The 23,364-nt window shown below is 32.1% G+C and overlaps 1 protein-coding gene across 5 annotated transcripts in view; it reads left to right on the forward strand.

The window, feature by feature from the left end:
• Positions 1–722: 722 nt before the first annotated feature.
• Positions 723–23,364, forward strand: part of LOC139851669 (2,3-bisphosphoglycerate-independent phosphoglycerate mutase 1-like) — a 264,006-nt gene continuing 241,364 nt past the window's right edge. Inside the window, exons 1-4 of one of the 5 annotated variants that reach the window (XR_011760684.1) lie at positions 723–826; positions 1,016–1,236; positions 1,306–1,403; positions 1,656–1,785. Coding sequence is in view for 2 of the 5 variants with exons in the window: in XM_071840766.1 (XP_071696867.1) it covers positions 912–934; positions 1,016–1,194; positions 1,306–1,439 (336 nt within the window). In the remaining 3 variants the exon portion in view is untranslated. The other 4 variants (XR_011760683.1, XR_011760682.1, XM_071840767.1 and 1 more) reach the window with 4 other exon arrangements.

Consider the following 23,364-nt stretch of genomic DNA (forward strand, 5'->3'; position numbering starts at 1 on the left):
CTAGGTACAAATTACGTGTATTCAAACACACACGCCACAACGCGTTTGTAATTCTATAAATACAAAACGCTACGTTAAATATGAATATTCAACCCGAAAGGCCCTGACGCATCGCGCGGGCCGATCCGGATCTAGTTCTATCTAGAATAAAGCACATATTGATACATGTTTTTTTTTTTAAGTAAATTTAATTAAAATATTAATAATGTACCGTATAATAATATTAGTAAAATAGATTAAGTTCTCTAAATTTTTAAATAGTCCGTAATGAATAATTTTATAAAATTGGAATTTTATTTCTCTTGTTAGCAAACTTTAAGCGGGAATGAACAAAAAAATTGGGGGAAATTTAATCCGTCCAACAATTTTATTTCCATATGACATTAACCTTCTAAGATTTTCGTTCTTGAACAATACGCTCACAATTTTTTGAACAAATTTTCAATTTCTTCGTAATCTAGGCGAACCCAAATTTAGATGATTATGTAGCTCTACCCGATGCTTATAATTTCACAGATCCAGATTCAATTGGACTGATTACTTCAACTTTTATCATTCATCTTCAAACCCTAGGTACTTTTTTTTGATCAAATTTGTTATGCATTTAATTGTTTGTTTAAGAATTATTTTTCATGCTTTGTGTATATAAGGTTTGGTTCATAGTTTGCACTAATTTTAATCATGTAGTTGTTTTCTCTATATTGTTGAAATTACCACAGATTGTATCGCTCAAACTTTGCTGATGACGACGATGAATGTAAATATGTTAATTACGAAGTTGCAAAAGCTTTGGCTGATGAAATCGAATAGGAACCCAAAATGAATGGTAACTTTACTGATCAATAATTTGTCTGCCTTCATTTTTGACTATATTAGAGTCAATATGTTCAGATTCATAAGGTTGTCGATACATGATTATCATCTTCTTATCTTGGTAGGTAACATGACATTTGATGATTTTTCATTGGTGGTTCCTACTTAAACCTAACCACCTTTGTTTTTGTCTGTACCACAGTGAGACTGTCAAATTCGGTGATGTCACATTTTTTTGGAATGGAAACCGAGCTGGATATTGTAATTCAGAGTGGGAAGAATATGTTGAATTTCCTAGTGACAGTGGAATTACCCTCAATGTTCAACCAAAAATGAAAGCTTTGGAGATCGGAGAGAAGACCTGTAATGCTATCCTTAGTGGTAGGCTGGTAGATTCAACCAGATAACTCATAATTTGCCTTTGTACGTTAAATAAATATCTTTAGTTTAAATATATAATAATTTTAAGCATTTAATTCAATGTGATTTTAGGTACATGTGTTCACATACCAAATGGTGACATGGTTGGGCATACTAGTGATGTTGAGGCTGCCGATGTTGCCTGCAAGGCTGCTTATGAAGCTGTTAAGGTAAAACTACGTGGTCCTTCAAGCTCTTTGCATTAACGTCGAGATTCACTTAAGCTTTAGGGTTACCATTTTAGCAGTTTGTAAAGGTGAAGATTTCAACTAACTTAGTAAATGATTTGATTCGGGCTATCTTTTTTTTTTTTCTCTCTAATGGGAAAATAAATAAAATTAGCTAAAACATGAATTACCCAAGAAGTTGTGATTAAATACCATATACCAATTTAACCTCACATGGTTGCTGGAAGAATGTAGGACACTTTTGAGGATTCTGGTTGAAGAATGAATGGCCAGATACCAATTTACCTTACATCGTGGAAGAAAGAATGTGTCCAAATACCAATTTTATCCTCACAGGTTGGTTTGTACTCTGTATTAATAGTCGTTGGTTAGATTTATGCTATTATCAAATTATCATACTTAAAACTCATGTATTGTTATTGTTATATTATGTGTATCTGTCGATTATGGATATATTGATGTTACTATTGACCAAATCCCAGTGGGTCAGAGACAGTCATTGGATAACCATCAAGGCCAAGTAAAAATACTCGATATCCCGGGTAGCCTAAATGGGACGGTTACCCGTGTATTAACGAAATCCCACTTAAACAACATTAGATATACTGACAAATGATTTTAAGAATGTAAAACTGACAGATGATCAATTCATGATTTATATGGTGCATATGACAATCAACATAGGTTACTGGCTGCATGAATTATATATTTTAAAGTTTCACCGCAAACTACACCCGCAAACCTAGATAATCACAAAGCAAACATCAAACATGGGTCAAGTCCTACTGATTAAAGAAAATATCACTACCGAGGAAATGAACCAACCAAATCGATGTAAAAAAACAAACTTGTAACCCCATAGCAACCACCAAATGACCATATTCTTAGATCGGGTCCCTTGAAAGTTACATTTTATGGTATCTACATTAGTAAAGTTGTGTTACTTGTGTATGGACCGCACTTGCATGTCTCTGTGTGTAAAGTTGTGTATGGAGTGTACTTGTATGTCTCTGTGTGTGTTATGCTTGATAGTGTATTGTTTTCCCGGCTTGAAGATCCAATGGACTAAGTGAAGATATTTTATGCTGGGAAAATCCCGAAAACCCACAGAGCACAGTTAGAGCCTCTGTAACGAAAGATGAGAAGACAAGAATTTGAATCTGTGATATATAAAATGGTAGACGGTTATTAGGAAATCCCTATTATGGATAAGATAGTATCTTTTACTTATAAAAAACTTACATACGAAAGCTTTTTTGATATAGCTAAGGAGCTTAAAATATACTCCATCCGGTCCGGGTAACAAACTTTGAATTTCCATTTTATCATTCACAATCAAAGTGTCCTATGAAATTATAAGATAATTTTTACCCCAAAAACTAAAAGTGTCCTAAAGAGTGACAATGATACGACACAAGTATTACATGTCCTATTAGCCTAATAATATAATAGGACTAGGACAAATAAATGTCCTATTATAGTTTATTTCATATGACTTTAATATAAAGTGTCCTATTAAATTAACACATAATACGACACTAAACTGCTAAATGTCTTATAAAGTACCATTTTATTATTCAAAATTAAAGTGTCCTATGAAATCATATGATAATTATGATCCCAAAAACTAAAACTATCCTAAAAATTGACAATGATACTACATAAGTATTATATGTCCTATTAGCTAAATATATAATATGACTAGGACAAATAAATGTCCTGTTATAGTTTATTTCATATGACTTTAATACAAAATGTCCTATTAAATTAACATACAATACGACATTAAACCGTTAAATGTCTTATAAAGTACCATTTTATGATTCACTATTAAAGTGTCATATGAAATCATATGATAATTATGACCCCAAAAACTGAAAGTGTCCTAAAAATTGACAATGATACGACATAAGTATTACATGTTCTATTAGCTAAATATATAATACGATTAGGACAAATAAATGTCATATGATAGTTTATTGCATATGACTTTTATATAAAGTGTCCTATTGAATTTGCACATAATGCGACACTAAACCGTTAAATGTCTTATAATGAAACATTTGGTGATTCACAATTAAAGTGTCCTATGAAATCATATGATAATTATGACCTCAAACACTAAAAATGTCCTATTAAAGAATTTAAGTGTCCTATTATATCTACTATAATACGACTCACACAAATAAATGTCTTATAAAGAGTATCTTTCATATGACTTTCATATCATGTGTCCTATTACTCTACTAAATAATAAGACACACACATTTAAATGTCTTATAAAGTCCCTTTATATGGTACACAATTTAAATGTCCTATTATATCATATTTACTATTATGATAATTAGAACCCCCAATGCTAATTGGTCCTAATAACATACATTTATAGGACATATGTACAAAATGTCCTATTACGCTACAATATAATAAGACTCTCTGAAATAAATGCCCTCTAAGCGTATATTTTATATGACGTTTATAACAAGTGTCCTATTACATAAATACATAATGAGACACTAACGAATAAATGCCTTATAAGCTCCTCTATTAGGATCCACATTCTAAGTGTCATATGAAAATATTTGATAATAGGACCTAAAAAAATAATGTATCCCAGAAAAGAGCTCTTTAGGACCCACTCTAAAAGAGTACATGATAATGGAACCCTAAATATCGTCTGGTCCTATCTAAGTAGCTTTTACGACCTTATTTTACTAGGTCCCAGAAAAAAGGTCCTATATTCCCACTTTTGTTGTAGTGCAACCAAATACACGGAAATATTTGACATTCAGGCGTCTACCATATAGCAACTCATAAGGAGTCTTATCAAAACGTTTATTTATGATACATCGATTTTGGGTATAACAAGCAGTTGAAATGGCCTCCCCCCACATTTTCGGAGGTAGTTTGGAGTAGGCAAGCATCGTTCGAGCTGCCTCGCACAACGTACGATTGCGTCGTTTGACTACTCCATTTTGTTGGGGGGTTCGTGTAGCAGATAATTGATGTTCAAGGCCTCTGTCTTTCAAATAACTATCAAGCAGGTCATTTTTTAAATTCCGTCCCATTATCAGTTCTGATGCTCTTAACATGTTTGTTAAGTTTTCTTGATGAACTCAATGATAATGGCGCGGGTTTCAGATTTGGTCCTCAAAAGAAAAATCCATGTATATCGAGTATAGTCATCTACAATGACAAGCACATGTTTCCGGCCACCGAGGCTAGAAACCCTCATGGGTCCACATAAGTCCATATGCAATAAGTGCAAAGACATTGAAGTATTGGGACTTGCTTAAGCGGATGATTAGTCCGTTTCAGCTTTCCCATTGCACATGATGGACACACATGATGCTTATCATATTGAAAGCTAGGAATACCATCAACTAAGTCTTTAGAGTCCATTCGATTGATACCCTTGTAATTTAGGTGTGACATCCGGTGATGCCATTACCACGAATTTTCTTTTGTGGAACGAGTAGCCAAACACATGTTTCCATGTATTGGTGCATCATTGAGGTCAATAGTATATAGTGAAGCACAACGTTTACCAACAAGAAGATCACTCCCGTCGGTGGATTGCACAGAGCATTGACGACGTTTGAATAGAACTTTAAGATCTCCATCGCAGAATTGACTGACACTAGACAAACTGCACCCCAAACCCGCAACATACGAGACCCTTTTTGATTGTTATGCCATTTTTCACATATTCTCCATAACCCGTTATCGCTGCAATCTCATCATTTCCAAATGTAACCGTTCCTAGGAATTTGTCAACATAATTGACAAGCAAGGATTTATCGCCCGTCATGTGCCGAGAACAACCGGAGTTGATATATCAAACACAAACGTTGAAACCATGTAAACTTTAAGTTTCCTAGAGTTTAGGTACCCAAAGTTTCTTGGGTCCTCTAAGGTTAGTACCAGCAACAAACTTTGGATCGCAAATAAATGTATCACGTAATGCATCATGCAATTTAGACGTTAAAGTATCATTTAAAAGCACATTACATGAAGCATCATAAGCAATATCAAGTTTTACATGATCATCAGAAGTCTTAACACACAATTTATTCCAAGTAGATGTTTTGTTCACAGAAGAAAATTGAAATACATGTGATGACTTCCTAGGTCGACTAGCAGATTTCTTGTTTTGGTTTGCTACTTTCTTAGTCTTTGACATAGGAACCCATACAGACTTGTAATTCAAGTTTGGATTATAATCTGTGACACGAAAAATGAAAGGACCCGTTCATATCGATTATAAACGATTCACAATAGTTGATTACATCGCGAGGTACTTGACCTCTATATGATACATTTTACAAACATTGCATTCGTTTTTAAAAGACAAACTTTCTTTACATCGAAAGTTGACAACATGCGTACCATTTCATAATACAACCAACTATAATTGACTTAATAATAATCTTGATGAACTCAACGACTCGAATGCAACGTCTTTCGAAAAATTCCATGAATGACTCCAAGTAATATCCTTAAAAAGAGTTAATGCACAGCGGAAGATTTCTTTCATACATGAGAATAAACATGATATAAAGTGTCAACCAAAAGGTTGGTGAATTCATTAGTTTATCATAATCGATCATTTTCATTATTTTAATAGACCACAAGATTTTCATTTCCATTTCTCATAAATATACGTCCCATGCATAGAGACAAAAATCATTCATATGGATTGAACACCTGGTAACCGACATTAACAAGATGCATATAAGAATATCCCCTATCATTCCGGGACATCCATCGGACATGATAAAAACGAATTCGAAGTACTAAAGCATCCGGTACTTTGGATGGGGTTTGTTAGGCCCAATAGATCTATCTTTAGGATTCGCGTCAATTAGTAGATCGGTTTACTAATTCTTAGGCTACCAAGCAAAAGGGGCATATTCCGCTTCGATCATTCAACCATATAATGTAGTTTCGATTACTTGTGTCTATTTCGTAAAACATTTTTAAAAGCAGCGCATGTATTCTCAGTCCCAAAAATATATATTGCAAAAACATTTAAAAAGGGAGCAAATGAAACTCACAATACTGTATTTTGTAGTAAAAATACATATGACGACATTGAACAATGCAGGGTTGGTCTTGGATTCACGAACCTATATCATTTGTATATATATTAACACATATAATCGTAATCGAACAAATATATATATGATTATTAGTGACATAATTTTTATATAAATAACTTATATGTTTCATTATTTATTCATTTTATATATTTTAAATAAATAAAATATTAATTTTTGTTATGTTATATATAAGAAATATATTTATATATATATATATCATTGATTTGTTAAAAGTAGTAATTGTAATACTAAAATAATACTAGTAATGATAGAAATAATAATAATGTTAATATTAATAATAGTGATACTACAATTAATGATTTTATTGTTGGTAATAATGCTAGTTTAATAATAAATCTTATAATAATGATAATAAAGTAGTTTTTAATAAAATGAAAAATTTAATAATAATGATAATGAAAATAATACTTTTTGATGTTAGTACTTAATATTTAGTCATAATAATTGTAACAATCTTATTACTTATAGTAATCTTGATAATAATACTTTTATTAATATTAATAATTCCAAAATAATACTAATACTAAAATTTAAAATGTTAGTAACTATTATTATTTTCATCATAACACTAATAATAATCCAAATAATAACAATAATAATGGTACTACATATATTAGTATTAATAATTGTGTTAATAATTATAATACTTGTAATAATAACAATAATTAATAATGATAACCATAATAATAATCTTAAGGTTCATCATACTTAATAATATTACTAACAATAATGATAATACTAACAATTATTATTTTAATACCAATAATAACAATAATATAAATAATAATAATAATAATAATAATAATAATAATAATAATAATAATAATAATAATAGTAATAACATTAATTTTTTTAAAATTGAAGACTACCTCAAAAGCCTTTCTAAAAAGAAAACGCCCGAATCCGGGCTCGAACCCGTGACCTCTCGAATACCATACACACGCCTAACCATTGAGCCGTTCATTTGTTTCTTGAATTAATCCCCAATTTAAATTATTTTAACCATCAATCTCATCTATCTTCTATCATCTATCATCTTCATCATCCTAAAATCCTTATCATGATTTCACCCATACAATTATAATCATCATCACAGTGTCCTCTACATACTATCATCATCGATCTATTTATGATTTTCATCATCATCATCAAAAAAATTTACAATATCATCATCTTCATAATCGATTTTATATATCATAATTACTATATCACAGTCGATCAACATCTTCATCATCTATATACATCATCATCATCATCATCATCATCCGTTTGTTAAAAAAAATATATATTGCAGTAGTTCAAGTAGCGAAACAGGCAGTTGTAGCAGCAACAGGAATCGAATATTACCAGGTTTGTTTGCAGTTTGGTTTGAACAATGATTAACAAAACAAAAGTTGTTGGGTTCCTGCTAGTCCAATAGTAGCCCAACGAAAGATAGTCCATTAACAGCCCAATAACTTAATAGTCCACTCCGATTTAGTAGCCCAAGACTACATATTGGAACGACCTAGCTCATTTGGAAGGGAACTGTCGGTGGTGTTGTTATGATTATAACAGAAAAAGATTACGCAGCAGCCATCATCCTTTTCTTTCCATCATCATTCAATTCATATAATCATACTTATTCGTTATTATTACAAACACTCACCATCATCGTCTTTATTATTCTATTCATCATCACCTTTTTAATTTCTTCGTTCATAGCTTAAAGAGAAAAATAAAATAAAAATATAAATTGCAGCTGCAGTTTCGTTTGAATAGAAGAAGAGGAACAAATGCAGCAGCGAAACAGTAGAATCGGTTGTGGTTGATGGTTGTTTCGTTGTTCGAACGAAAGCAGAAAGAAGAAACTGGAACGAGCACCAAATTTAAAACAGTCTAAGTGGGTTTGGTTTGGGTTTCGTGTAACAGAAGGGTTTCGATGATTGCTTTGGTAGAATCATGAAGAAAAAACAGAAAGATGATTTAATGAAGATGATACTTGTTAATTTGGAGTAATACTGCTACTTACAGCAACCGAAACCAGAAATATAAGTGGACTCGTAACCGTTGCAAGTTAGTGGGTTGAAGGAGGTGGTGTTTGGTGGTGGTTCATAATAAAGCAAGGAAACAATTATGGTGATGCTGTGGATGAAGATGGTATCGAGTCTTGAAGATGGTGTGGAACCATGGTGGTTCTTGGTTACAAATAAGAGAGAGAGAACGAGAGATAAGGAGGTGACTTGGGGTGATTAGTGGTTTCGTGATTCAAGTAGGAACAGAAAACAAATGTTCAATTAGCTGGAAAGTAGCAGAAATATAAACACGAGCTTGGAAAAGATGGTGAGAGTGGTGTTGGGTTCGACCGGAAGTAAAAGTAGAAAAACATAATGTTTAGTAGCAGCGAGTTCAAGATTATGATTCGGTGTTGGGTGTTCGTGAGTGCAGCTGAAGAAGACCAATTAGATGGTTTGGGTGAGGGGTTTGAAGTGGTGGTTGTTGATGAAGAAGAGAGTGGTGACGTTCTAGAGGTTGAAGATGGTAATTGTGGTGACGGTTCTCAGTTATTAAAATAGGAGAGAGAGATGTTAATGGAGAATGAGAGGGAATGCAATGTGTGATTCTAATATGATATATATGTATATATGTATCTATATAATCTAGATGTTTAATATAATGAATTATTAAAATTAATAATATAATAAGAAACCTTTAACAAAAACGTGTGATAACACATTACAATCTCCCTATTTCCACCGACGGTTTTACGGAGTACTATATCATGTCCATTGCTAAACAGTTAAAATATAAAAGTGTTCCTAAAAATTCCAAAATTTTAAATTAACTATCTTTATTTATTTTGGTCATTATGGTATAAAATTCGATCCTTAATTTTTTAAATGAAAATTACATCAACTGTCCCTCTCATTTCTGGGTAAAATATAAAAAGTTTTAAAATTTAATAACTAGATCCTAAATACATTTTTAGTAAGCCTAAAATTTATAGAACTCATTTTCGGATCACCGTTTATTTAAAATCATATAAATTCAAATTTAACTGGCTTACAATCAATCGGAATATCAAACGAGTATTACAATCATTTAATATTTATTTTTAATATACTTTATTTATATAAAGAAATATATTTTAAATAATAATTATTATAATATCCTATTTTTATTTTATTAATTTTTAATAACAACAACATATAATACTTTAAATTATATTTCGAATTATTATTTATATATACATACACACATATCTATTTACAATTAATTGTTCGTGAATCGTCGAGAGTAGTCGAAGGTCAAATAAATATATGAACATCGTTCCAAAATTTTCTAGACTCAACATTACATACTTTGCTTATCGTATCGAAATCATATAAAGATAAAGTTTAAAATTGGTCGAAAATTTCCGGGTCGTCACAGTACCTACCCGTTAAAGAAATTTTGTCCCGAAATTTGATTGGGATGGTCATGGCTAACAATAAGTATGTTTTCATGACGCATACAAGCTGAAAATTAGAGTTTTATCATCATTGAGTAATATAGATAAAACAACTCGATTATGTGAAGAGTACGAATGAAACTATTGCAAAAGAGTGAAATGAATAACTGCAGGTTCGTCTTCACTGGTGACGTAGTCATGGTTGATTTTCGGAATTCAGGAGATTTAGAGAAAATCTTCGTAATAAGATTTGGTTCTTCCATAGTTAAGTAAATTAGGATCATCTTTGGTTAAATGCGATAATCTGTTTTGAAGCTCTGTCGGAAATTTCACTATAAATCTACTCCCTTCTTTTCCTTTATATTTTGGAGTCCCATCCTTTTTGTTTTCTCTTCACGTGTAACGACCCGGAAATTTCCGACCAAATTTAAACTCTAATCTCTATATGGTTCCGACACGATAAGCAAAAACCCTAAAGTTGACCCGCACTTTTTCGATCGTTCTATACTTATAAGATTAATATTTACATAAATTAAACCTTACCAACATGATAAGCAATCCAAATTGTTGAGACTTATGTTTTCGAAAAGAGTTTTACACAACGTTTGACCGTCTAGTTTGACCGATGATATCACGAACTATATAACATATGATAATTATACGTTTGTGTATATATATGTATATATACATATTTAACATGGTTTATGGATGTTTTAATATCTCATTTTGTATTAATAACAATAAGTTATAAGTATATTTTGAAACTACTAACTTAAGTTTTCAAAACAATAACCATACATAACGTTATTTGATATAAATACTTATGACTTATAATGTTTATACATATAACGTATAAGTAATGTATTTAATCACTTTTAAGGACTTAAATACATAAAACAATATAAGTATATTCACAAAAGATAGCTATATTTGAATCCTCGTTCCGTTTTCTCAAAGATTTCTACACGTATATTTAGGGTATATGTACCCGTATCATACGCAACTTCTAGATGTATTTACTATTGGTATATACCAATAAAAATCTGCTCCTTAGCAGCCTTAAATGATTAAGAAACATGTGGAACCAACCATTTGTCAAGTAGCATGAATTATTTAGCAAGAAAACAAAGTTAGGTATCATTTTTTTTCTTTATATACTAAAAACGTTTTTATGCATGCACACCATTTCTTCACCCCATTTTCTCATACTTACACTCCCATTTCTCTCTCAAAATACTCTTAACTTCATACTTGATCATCTACAAGCATTTTCCCCATCATTTAGCTTCAAAAACCTTACTTAATCACCATAAGAAAACCATACAAAAACACTTCAAGAAATCCTTCCAAGAACACAAACTTACTTCCAATATTTCATCCACTTCCATCACCCTTTTGGTTCTAGGTTCTTACTCCTCTTTTACAGCAACCTTGTCCAAGGAACTTGAGGTAGTAACTATGTTCATAACCTTATTCGATTCATATATATATAGCTATCTTATTTTGTGGTATAAAATTTTAACAGCAAGAACATAGTTTGAAAGTTTTCAAACTTGTTTGCAAACTAAATAGATCCTTCTAACTTAACTTTTAAAATACTTCAAGACCTGTAATATAACTTAAATATATGCTAATTTAACAAGGTAAAACTTGGTTTTTCAAAGAATACCTTAAAAACTATTTTTACGACGTCGGAGTGCAACCGGGGACTGTTTTGGGTTGGATAATTAAAAACCATCTTAAACTTTGAATTGGAGGTTTATTTTCTGGAAAAATGATTTTTACTATAAATATGTTAACACATAAAAATTTCATGATTTAATTCAAAGTATAGGTATTTTTAGAAAAATGGTCATTAAATGATATTTTTGTAACAAAAATGTTTAACTTCATAAGTTTCACTAAAGTTTCACCTATGCCGTGTGATTTTGAATACAAACTAAGGTATTTACAGTTCATAGTCTTAAAGAGGGACTCGATCCAAGGAGATGGCAAGTTGAATCAACAAAAACGGAGTTGTAACGAAGAAACTATGACCGAAATAAAATCGGATATCCAAGACTAGTTTAGCCACGAAAATAATTGGGAGAAATTAAATAAATCACATCTTTCTAAGATAACATGATATTTTATATATATGTACTCATAATTCAATTTTATATGGTTCAGGATCACCCGTAAACAATACGAGAAGATAAATCATAAGATCCCATGATTGTACGCAACACGTCATTTGACAACACCGGTACTTTATGTACGCAACACGTCATTTGACAACACCGGTACCGTGGGTCAAGATTAATCTCGACCAATACATATACGATGGGGGTTTTATTCATTTCATTGGGGGTTTATTAAACACCTAAAAATGAACCATTAAAATTGAATTACTAACATCGGACTGCTAACTACGGACTAAGGAATTATTAAAAGTATTAAAAGTATAACTAGTATATATATGTGACGATTGTTTAAAAATGAAAATATAATGATATATTATATATGGATAGGTTCGTGATATCAACCGGAAGACCAAGTCAAAATATTTATATCTTCAAGACAACAGTGAGTATATAGTCCCACTTTTAAACTCTAAATATTTCGGGATGAGAATACATGTATTTTTTGTTTTACGATATGGACACAAGTAACTGAAAAATATATTCTACGTTGAGTTGTACCACTGGCATACTTCCCTGTAGCTTGGTAACTAATATTTACAGCGGTATTGTAAACGCGAATCCTGTTGATAGATCTATCGGGCCTGACAACCCCAACCGGACTGGACGACCAGTATTCAACGGTTGCACAGTACTTCGTTTTGTGACTACACTTGGTACGGTGTAGTAAGATTTCATATTAAAGGGAATATGCGACGTGATTGAATGTTAAGTATGGTTACCAAGTGCTCAACCACTTAGAATATTTTTATGAAAATGTTTATATATGAAATCTTGTGGTCTATATATATATATATATATATATATATATATATATATCGCTGCCGGCATTAAACCTATATCTCACCAACTTTATGTTGACATTTTAAAGCATGTTATTCTCAGGTATGAATTAAGTCTTCCGCTGTGCATTAGCTCGTACTAAGGATACTACTTGAGGCTATTAAGGACTTATATCATAAGGCGTTGCATTCGAGTCATTGAAGTTCATAGAGACTATTATTAAGTAAATGGCGGTTTAGGTCATTTGAATATTATGAAATGTCAGGCGATTATGTCAATTCTGGATGTAACTATAGATTGCCTTTTAAGAATAAATGCAACGTTTGTAAGATGTATCATATAGAGGGCAAGTACCTCGCAATGTTATCAACTATTGTAATTCGTTTGTAGTCAATATGGACAACGTCCGGATGATTAGTTTCGGATCCTTTCAGTTGGTATCAGAGCGTTGGTCTTAGGGAACCAGGCCTTGCATTAGTGTGTCTAACTAGTAGTTGTTAGGATACATTAAGTGAGTCTGGACTTTGACCGTGTCTGCCTGTCAAAAGTTTTGCTTATCAATCCTAGTCGGAAATCATCTGCTTATCATCCTTAGGGAACTGCCTGCTTATCATTCTTAAGTCTAGACACGTCTTACTGCATTTAGTGCATCGATAGTGTATAGACAAAATTCATATCCTAGCGTATCTGTTACTATAGACATTGCCTGACGTATTTCAAAGATTCTCCGTAATTCATGGGATTTTGATATTATATATACATATGTAAATTATGTATTGAAGAGTACCAAACCCAACTCCTATAATCTATTCCAAACCAAAAATTCATTTCTCCGACCATACAAGATGGATTCTTCATCCAGCTCAAATTCCTCCGACTTCGATAGCTTCGCCGATATGGATTTCCATTCGAGCTCCGAGAACAGCGTTACCGGAATGGATCAACCAATTTCCCATCATCTATTCTGGATGAATTGGGGATGGGTTCGTAATATACTAAATTTCTGGAGGCAAGAAGAAGGTGATCCATTCCATCCACCAAATTGTCCTCTTAACGATGAACCTGAAGCACTTACCGGCGAACCTATTCGAAACACCATTTTCTCGCTCATTTCTAGAGTATCTCGTCATGACTACATACTATCTCATATTTCGAATCTTGTTCGTTCGCTCATTCCAACTGTCAATCATCCCGGTATAATAGAAGAAGTCAACGAGCTTCGCGCTCGGGTAGTGGCTTTAGAAAATACGGTGCGAAGGTTACAAACACCAGCAGCAGCACCAGCAGCATAATCTGTATCACTATCAACAACGCCGACAATACTCTTGTCACCCCCAAAATCTCAACATCACAAACTGTATCTCGGATATCAACATCACATACCTCAAAAACCTCATCGGAACTTCGAGTATGATCTTCGTTCTAAATATCGTTCTACATCGATTATCTTCGCTTTACGTATCGTTTTACCTCATTTATCTTCGTTCGACCTGGCGATTATGTAATCTCTAATGCTTTAGAAGTTATGTAATCTAGTATTAACGATAAATCAAATGAGTTTAATACTTCATTGACTCATTGAATCTATGATTACATCTGAAGAAAATATATATGCAAGTATATTTTTATAAAGATTGTAATTAAAAATTCTTTCGTACAAACTGTTAATGATGAAAATATTTTAACGGGTGGGTAGTACCCGAGGAATATTTAGAATTCACATTAATAAGTTACGTTGTACATTCTCTAAATCTGATTCAACGGTCATTTACTATCCTACTTACAACTACCGATATACGTATCCGTTCACCACAGAATAACCATTTCTATTCAAATTTCATATTTGGATTTTGATCTATCAGAATCCAACAAGTGGCATAATGAAGAAAACATTGGACAAAAATAAAAAGTGTTAGAAACAAACGAATTAATTAATTGAAATTGTGATAGGATTTCACGCTAACTGTTCCGGCTAACTGTTCCCAGTTAACTGATTAACATTTAATTTATCGCAATTTACATTCTCGCAATTTTATTTATCATCATTTAATTTCTGTTATTTACTTTTACGCACTTTAAATAACGGGACACGTATGCAAGGTTTCGACTTATCATATCGACCCATCTATATATATATTTCGGAACAACCGTAGACACTCTATATGTGAAGGCGGGAGTTGGCTATACAGGGTCGGAGTTGATTTCAAAATATATATATACTTTGAGTTGTGATCGACACCGAGACCGGTATACGGGTCACGATACGTATTATTTAATTCGAATATTATATATTAAATTATATATGAATCATTGAACCATCGGACTATTGGACTGCTAACTTTGGACAATTAAAATGAATTAAATTAAAATATTGATTATAACATATGAAACTAAATAATTCTTCAAGTTTGCCATTTGATTTCATCCTAAACCTCATTTGTACTTCGACAATTATAATCCTCGTTCAAATCTTTCATGATTCTTGAAAACACTTCAATCGAGAAGTTGAACCAGCCGCGCCTCGTTTACGGAAGAAAGATTTATGCATACAGTTATACACCTGAAACTTTCAAAACCGAAGTTATCGTTAAAACTTATCCGCGTCAAATTCCTTATCATTCATTGGCAAAAACAACCTTACATTTCTCTTTTCAATATAAGTCAATTTTGTCACAGCTCCACTTTGATTTCTCAGTAGGACCACTCTTATTATAACCTCGATATATATACCTTGTCCTTTCACCATTGTTACCGGAGAACCTTTCATATTCCACGACATCATGTACCAGCAGCTTGTCATCTTTTTGGCAGAATCCGCAATTAGTATTTTAAAAATCTCGCAAAACTTCTCAGTCATACCTATAACGTCTATTCCTAAGGATTTCATACTCCGAAGGTGAAGTTTCTGAAAAACACCCTGAATTATGAAGTAGTTCTTTAAATGCTGATGAAGCAGCGAAAATTGTAAACGATTTTAAACAGTCAAAAGTTTGATGATGAAGCACAGTGTGTCGATAAAACTCAGAGAAAGAGAAGAGTTGGAACCGGAAAACGGTTTGAGCAAAGTATGAAAGAGGTTGTGGATAAATAACAAGAACTGAATCTGCTTTCAAAGGATTCAAACGATTCAGTGTCTGCTGAAACCATTAGTAAAAACCCTACCCCTTATTCTAAACCTCTCCCGATGATATTCTTCATCATCATCTTATCTTAGATATTATAAGATATCTTCATATCTTCCGTTATACATATTCTCCATATTTCTGGAGATATTTTCACAACTATTCTTATCTGAGAATATTTATCTCTCCGTAATATCTGCATTACAACATAAAAGAAACTGTGTCAATTTCTAAATTTTGAAACCTCCAAGTTTAAAATATGAATGTTTTAAAGTAGTGTTGGGAACTGATGCATGAATTAGTATAATATAATGAAACTTGATCAACTTCATTATATTACAGTAAGTCATGTTAAGTTTCTAATGGAATGTGATGATTCACAGTACCGTCATCATGTGCCATGTTACACGGCTCTTACCTTCTATCAAGTCTCCAAACATATTAGAACGTATCACCTTGATAGTTCTATTTTTTCGGAATATTCGAGTAATTTAACCAATCAAGATCGTGCCATTACAATTTCATTCTAAAACCAATAGCTAGGTTCATTCCAAATTTCCTACCTACGAATTTCGGACCATTGTTCGCTTGGCTCGAGGACGGGAAGAAGAAATGAAGGGACAAAACCTCAGAATAGAAATAGGAACATAAACTACAGCAAATAAGAGAGAGCATTAACTGTGGATGACAATGATTTTAAGGGACGGGAGTAGGAACATCGAAATATAAGGGAAGGTATAAAACCTAACAACAACCCCGAAACTACAAACCGTGCATATCAATACGTATTGCAACGTAAAGGCACGGGAGAATTAAAAACATTATAATTCCAAGGAAAGGATAAAAGAGAATAGATTCTTTTGGTGATAGATGAAAAAGAAGAATGAAAGATATGAAAGTTAGAAATATAACAAGGGTTAGAATGGGATGGAGCATATTAGCGAATGTCTTAAAGTAGGAACTAAAGAGAAAGAATAGAAGATGTGGGAAGAAAGAAAGGGAAGGAGGTAAATTTATAGTGAAATATTCGACAAAGAAATCAAAACAGATTGCCGCGTTAAATCAAAGAAGATCCTGATCGCCGCAAAACTAAATCTTATTACATAAGATTTTCTTTAAAACCCTTAAATCCCGGAAATCGATCATAATCACGTCATCGGTTACAACAATTCTATATTTACTCAATTCACTCTTTTGTGATAGCTTCGCTCGTGCGTCTCACATAACCAAATCGTTTTATCTAAATCTTTCAATAATGATAAAATTTCATTATTACCTCATATTCGTCATGAAAACATTCCTATTGTTATTTATGACAACCTCTACCAAATTTCGAGGACGAAATTTCTTTAACGGATGGGTACTGTAACGACCCGGAAATTTCCGACCAAATTTAAACTCTAATCTCTATATGGTTCCGACACGATAAGCAAAAACCCTAAAGTTGACCCGCACTTTTTCGATCGTTCTATACTTATAAGATTAATATTTACATAAATTAAACCTTACCAACATGATAAGCAATCCAAATTGTTGAGACTTATGTTTTCGAAAAGAGTTTTACACAACGTTTGACCGTCTAGTTTGACCGATGATATCACGAACTATATAACATATGATAATTATACGTTTGTGTATATATATGTATATATACATATTTAACATGGTTTATGGATGTTTTAATATCTCATTTTGTATTAATAACAATAAGTTATAAGTATATTTTGAAACTACTAACTTAAGTTTTCAAAACAATAACCATACATAACGTTATTTGATATAAATACTTATGACTTATAATGTTTATACATATAACGTATAAGTAATGTATTTAATCACTTTTAAGGACTTAAATACATAAAATAATATAAGTATATTCACAAAAGATAGCTATATTTGAATCCTCGTTCCGTTTTCTCAAAGATTTCTACACGTATATTTAGGGTATATGTACCCGTATCATACGCAGCTTCTAGATGTATTTACTATTGGTATATACCAATAAAAATCTGCTCCTTAGCAGCCTTAAATGATTAAGAAACATGTGGAACCAACCATTTGTCAAGTAGCATGAATTATTTAGCAAGAAAACAAAGTTAGGTATCATTTTTTTTCTTTATATACTAAAAACGTTTTTATGCATGCACACCATTTCTTCACCCCATTTTCTCATACTTACACTCCCATTTCTCTCTCAAAATACTCTTAACTTCATACTTGATCATCTACAAGCATTTTCCCCATCATTTAGCTTCAAAAACCTTACTTAATCACCATAAGAAAACCATACAAAAACACTTCAAGAAATCCTTCCAAGAACACAAACTTACTTCCAATCTTTCATCCACTTCCATCACCCTTTTGGTTCTAGGTTCTTACTCCTCTTTTACAGCAACCTTGTCCAAGGAACTTGAGGTAGTAACTATGTTCATAACCTTATTCGATTCATATATATATAGCTATCTTATTTTGTGGTATAAAATTTTAACAACAAGAACATAGTTTGAAAGTTTTCAAACTTGTTTGCAAACTAAATAGATCCTTCTAACTTAACTTTTAAAATACTTCAAGACCTGTAATATAACTTAAATATATGCTAATTTAACAAGGTAAAACTTGGTTTTTCAAAGAATACCTTACAAACTATTTTTACGACGTCGGAGTGCAACCGGGGACTGTTTTGGGTTGGATAATTAAAAACCATCTTAAACTTTGAATTGGAGGTTTATTTTCTGGAAAAATGATTTTTACTATAAATATGTTAACACATAAAAATTTCATGATTTAATTCAAAGTATAGGTATTTTTAGAAAAATGGTCATTAAATGATATTTTTGTAACAAAAATGTTTAACTTCATAAGTTTCACTAAAGTTTCACCTATGCCGTGTGATTTTGAATACAAACTAAGGTATTTACAGTTCATAGTCTTAAAGAGGGACTCGATCCAAGGAGATGGCAAGTTGAATCAACAAAAACGGAGTTGTAACGAAGAAACTATGACCGAAATAAAATCGGATATCCAAGACTAGTTTAGCCACGAAAATAATTGGGAGAAATTAAATAAATCACATCTTTCTAAGATAACATGATATTTTATATATATGTACTCATAATTCAATTTTATATGGTTCAGGATCACCCGTAAACAATACGAGAAGATAAATCATAAGATCCCATGATTGTACGCAACACGTCATTTGACAACACCGGTACTTTATGTACGCAACACGTCATTTGACAACACCGGTACCGTGGGTCAAGATTAATCTCGACCAATACATATACGATGGGGGTTTTATTCATTTCATTGGGGGTTTATTAAACACCTAAAAATGAACCATTAAAATTGAATTACTAACATCGGACTGCTAACTACGGACTAAGGAATTATTAAAAGTATTAAAAGTATAACAAGTATATATATGTGACGATTGTTTAAAAATGAAAATATATTGATATATTATATATGGATAGGTTCGTGATATCAACCGGAAGACCAAGTCAAAATATTTATATCTTCAAGACAACAGTGAGTATATAGTCCCACTTTTAAACTCTAAATATTTCGGGATGAGAATACATGTATTTTATGTTTTACGATATGGACACAAGTAACTGAAAAATATATTCTACGTTGAGTTGTACCACTGGCATACTTCCCTGTAGCTTGGTAACTAATATTTACAGCGGTATTGTAAACGCGAATCCTGTTGATAGATCTATCGGGCCTGACAACCCCAACCGGACTGGACGACCAGTATTCAACGGTTGCACAGTACTTCGTTTTGTGACTACACTTGGTACGGTGTAGTAAGATTTCATATTAAAGGGAATATGCGACGTGATTGAATGTTAAGTATGGTTACCAAGTGCTCAACCACTTAGAATATTTTTATGAAAATGTTTATATATGAAATCTTGTGGTCTATATATATATATATATATATATATATCGCTGCCGGCATTAAACCTATATCTCACCAACTTTATGTTGACATTTTAAAGCATGTTATTCTCAGGTATGAATTAAGTCTTCCGCTGTGCATTAGCTCGTACTAAGGATACTACTTGAGGCTATTAAGGACTTATATCATAAGGCGTTGCATTCGAGTCATTGAAGTTCATAGAGACTATTATTAAGTAAATGGCGGTTTAGGTCATTTGAATATTATGAAATGTCAGGCGATTATGTCAATTCTGGATGTAACTATAGATTGCCTTTTAAGAATAAATGCAACGTTTGTAAGATGTATCATATAGAGGGCAAGTACCTCGCAATGTTATCAACTATTGTAATTCGTTTGTAGTCAATATGGACAACGTCCGGATGATTAGTTTCGGATCCTTTCATCACGACTTTAATTCAAGCGAAAAAAATGGTCCAGAATTCGTAGATATGAATTTCAGAATTAACAGAGTTAATGTTCTAAGATAGAAATTGCAATAGCACGATCTTGATTGGTTAAATTACCAGAATTCAAGAGATAAGATAGAACTGTCAGAAAGATATGTTCTCGATCTGTTTGGTGATTAGGTAGAATATAAGAGTCGTGTAACATGGCACATGATGACGTTATAATATGTGAATCATCACGTTCCACTAGAAACTCAGCATGACTTACTGTAATATAATCACGTTGATCAAGTATCATAATATTATACTAACTCATGCTTCAGTTCTCAACACTACTTCAATATCATTCATATGTTAAGTTCGTATTCTTCAGAATTTAGAAACTAAAACAGTTTCCTTTCTGATGTAACATTGATATCGCGGAGAGATAATTAATATTGGACGAGAATATTTATGAAGGTACCTTCAGAAATATTAAGGATATTAATAATGAAAGATACGATAATATCTTAGAATTTTTGAATCAAATTGTGATGAAGAAATTCATTCACGATGATTTAGAGTGATTAAGGAGCAAGGTAATCGCCAAAGATTTCATCAGGAACATAATCATCAAGATTCTTTATGTACAAGTTTAGTCCTTGTGATTTGTTCAGAGTCTCCTTCATGGTTTGCTCAATTCTTTATTATCAAACTTTTGACTGTTTAAACAGTATTCAGTTTTCGCTGCTTCATCAGCTTTTTTAGAACTCAAAGATCTGATTCGTAAGCTAGAGTGCTTTTCAGGAATTCAGAGATCCCGAATGTGAAAGGACCCGTTCATATACATTATAAACGATTCACAATAGTTGATTTCATCGCGAGGTATTTGACCTCTATATGATACATTTTACAAACATTGCATTCGTTTTTAAAAGTCAAACTTTCTTTACATCAAAAATTGACAGGCATGCATACCATTTAATAATATCTACTATCCAACTATAAATTGACTTAATAATAATCTTTGATGAACTCAATGAATCGAATGCAACGTTCTTCGAAATATGCCATGAAAGACTCCAAGTAATATCTTTAAAATGACCAAACGCACAGCGAAATATTTCTTTCAATCCTGAGAATAAACATGCTTTAAAGTGTCAACCAAAAAGTTGGTGAGTTCATTAGTTTATCATAATCATTCATTTCCATCATTTTAATAGACCACAAGAATTTCATTTCCATTTCTCATAAATATCCGTTGAAATGTCCCGTTCTTATTGATTAAAAACGTTCCATATTAATTGATTTCGTTGCGAGGTTTTGACCTCTATATGAGACGTTTTTCAAAGACTGCATTCATTTTAAAACAAAACATAACCTTTATTTCATCAATAAAGGTTTAAAAAGCTTTACGTAGATTATCAACTAATGATAATCTAAAATATCCTGTTTACACACGACCATTACATAATGGTTTACAATACAAATATGTTACAACAAAATAAGTTTCTTGAATGCAGTTTTTACACAATATCATACAAGCATGGACTCCAAATCTCGTCCTTATTTAAGTATGCGACAGCGGAAGCTCTTAATAATCACCTGAGAATAAACATGCTTAAAACGTCAACAAAAAATGTTGGTGAGTTATAGGTTTAACCTATATATATCAAATCATAATAATAGACCACAAGATTTCATATTTCAATACACATCCCATACATAGAGATAAAAGTCATTCATATGGTGAACACCTGGTAACCAACATTAACAAGATGCATATATAAGAATATCCCCATCATTCCGGGACACCCTTCGGATATGATATAAATTTCGAAGTACTAAAGCATCCGGTACTTTGGATGGGGCTTGTTGGGCCCGATAGATCTATCTTTAGGATTCGCGTCAATTAGGGTGTCTATTCCCTAATTCTTAGATTACCAGACTTAATAAAAAGGGGCATATTCGATTTCGATAATTCAACCATAGAATGTAGTTTCACGTACTTGTGTCTATTTTGTAAATCATTTATAAAACCTGCATGTATTCTCATCCCAAAAATATTAGATTTTAAAAGTGGGACTATAACTCACTTTCACAGATTTTTACTTCGTCGGGAAGTAAGACTTGGCCACTGGTTGATTCACGAACCTATAACAATATATACATATATATCAAAGTATGTTCAAAATATATTTACAACACTTTTAATATATTTTGATGTTTTACGTTTATTAAGTCAGCTGTCCTCGTTAGTAACCTATAACTAGTTGTCCACAGTTAGATGTACAGAAATAAATTGATAAATATTATCTTGAATCAATCCACGACCCAGTGTATACGTATCTCAGTATTGATCACAACTCAAACTATATATATTTTGGAATCAACCTCAACCCTGTATAGCTAACTCCAACATTCACATATAGAGTGTCTATGGTTGTTCCGAAATATATATAGATGTGTCGACATGATAGGTCGAAACATTGTATACGTGTCTATGGTATCTCAAGATTACATAATATACAATACAAGTTGATTAAGTTATGGTTGGAATAGATTTGTTACCAATTTTCACGTAGCTAAAATGAGAAAAATTATCCAATCTTGTTTTACCCATAACTTCTTCATTTTAAATCCGTTTTAAGTGAATCAAATTGCTATGGTTTCATATTGAACTCTATTTTATGAATCTAAACAGAAAAAGTATAGGTTTATAGTCGGAAAAATAAGTTACAAGTCGTTTTTGTAAAGGTAGTCATTTCAGTCGAAAGAACGACGTCTAGATGACCATTTTAGAAAACATACTTCCACTTTGAGTTTAACCATAATTTTTGGATATAGTTTCATGTTCATAATAAAAATCATTTTCTCAGAATAACAACTTTTAAATCAAAGTTTATCATAGTTTTTAATTAACTAACCCAAAACAGCCCGCGGTGTTACTACGGCGGCGTAAATCCGGTT

This window comes from Rutidosis leptorrhynchoides, chromosome 6 (assembly GCF_046630445.1).
Source record: "Rutidosis leptorrhynchoides isolate AG116_Rl617_1_P2 chromosome 6, CSIRO_AGI_Rlap_v1, whole genome shotgun sequence".
Classification (NCBI taxonomy): Eukaryota; Viridiplantae; Streptophyta; class Magnoliopsida; order Asterales; family Asteraceae; genus Rutidosis; species Rutidosis leptorrhynchoides.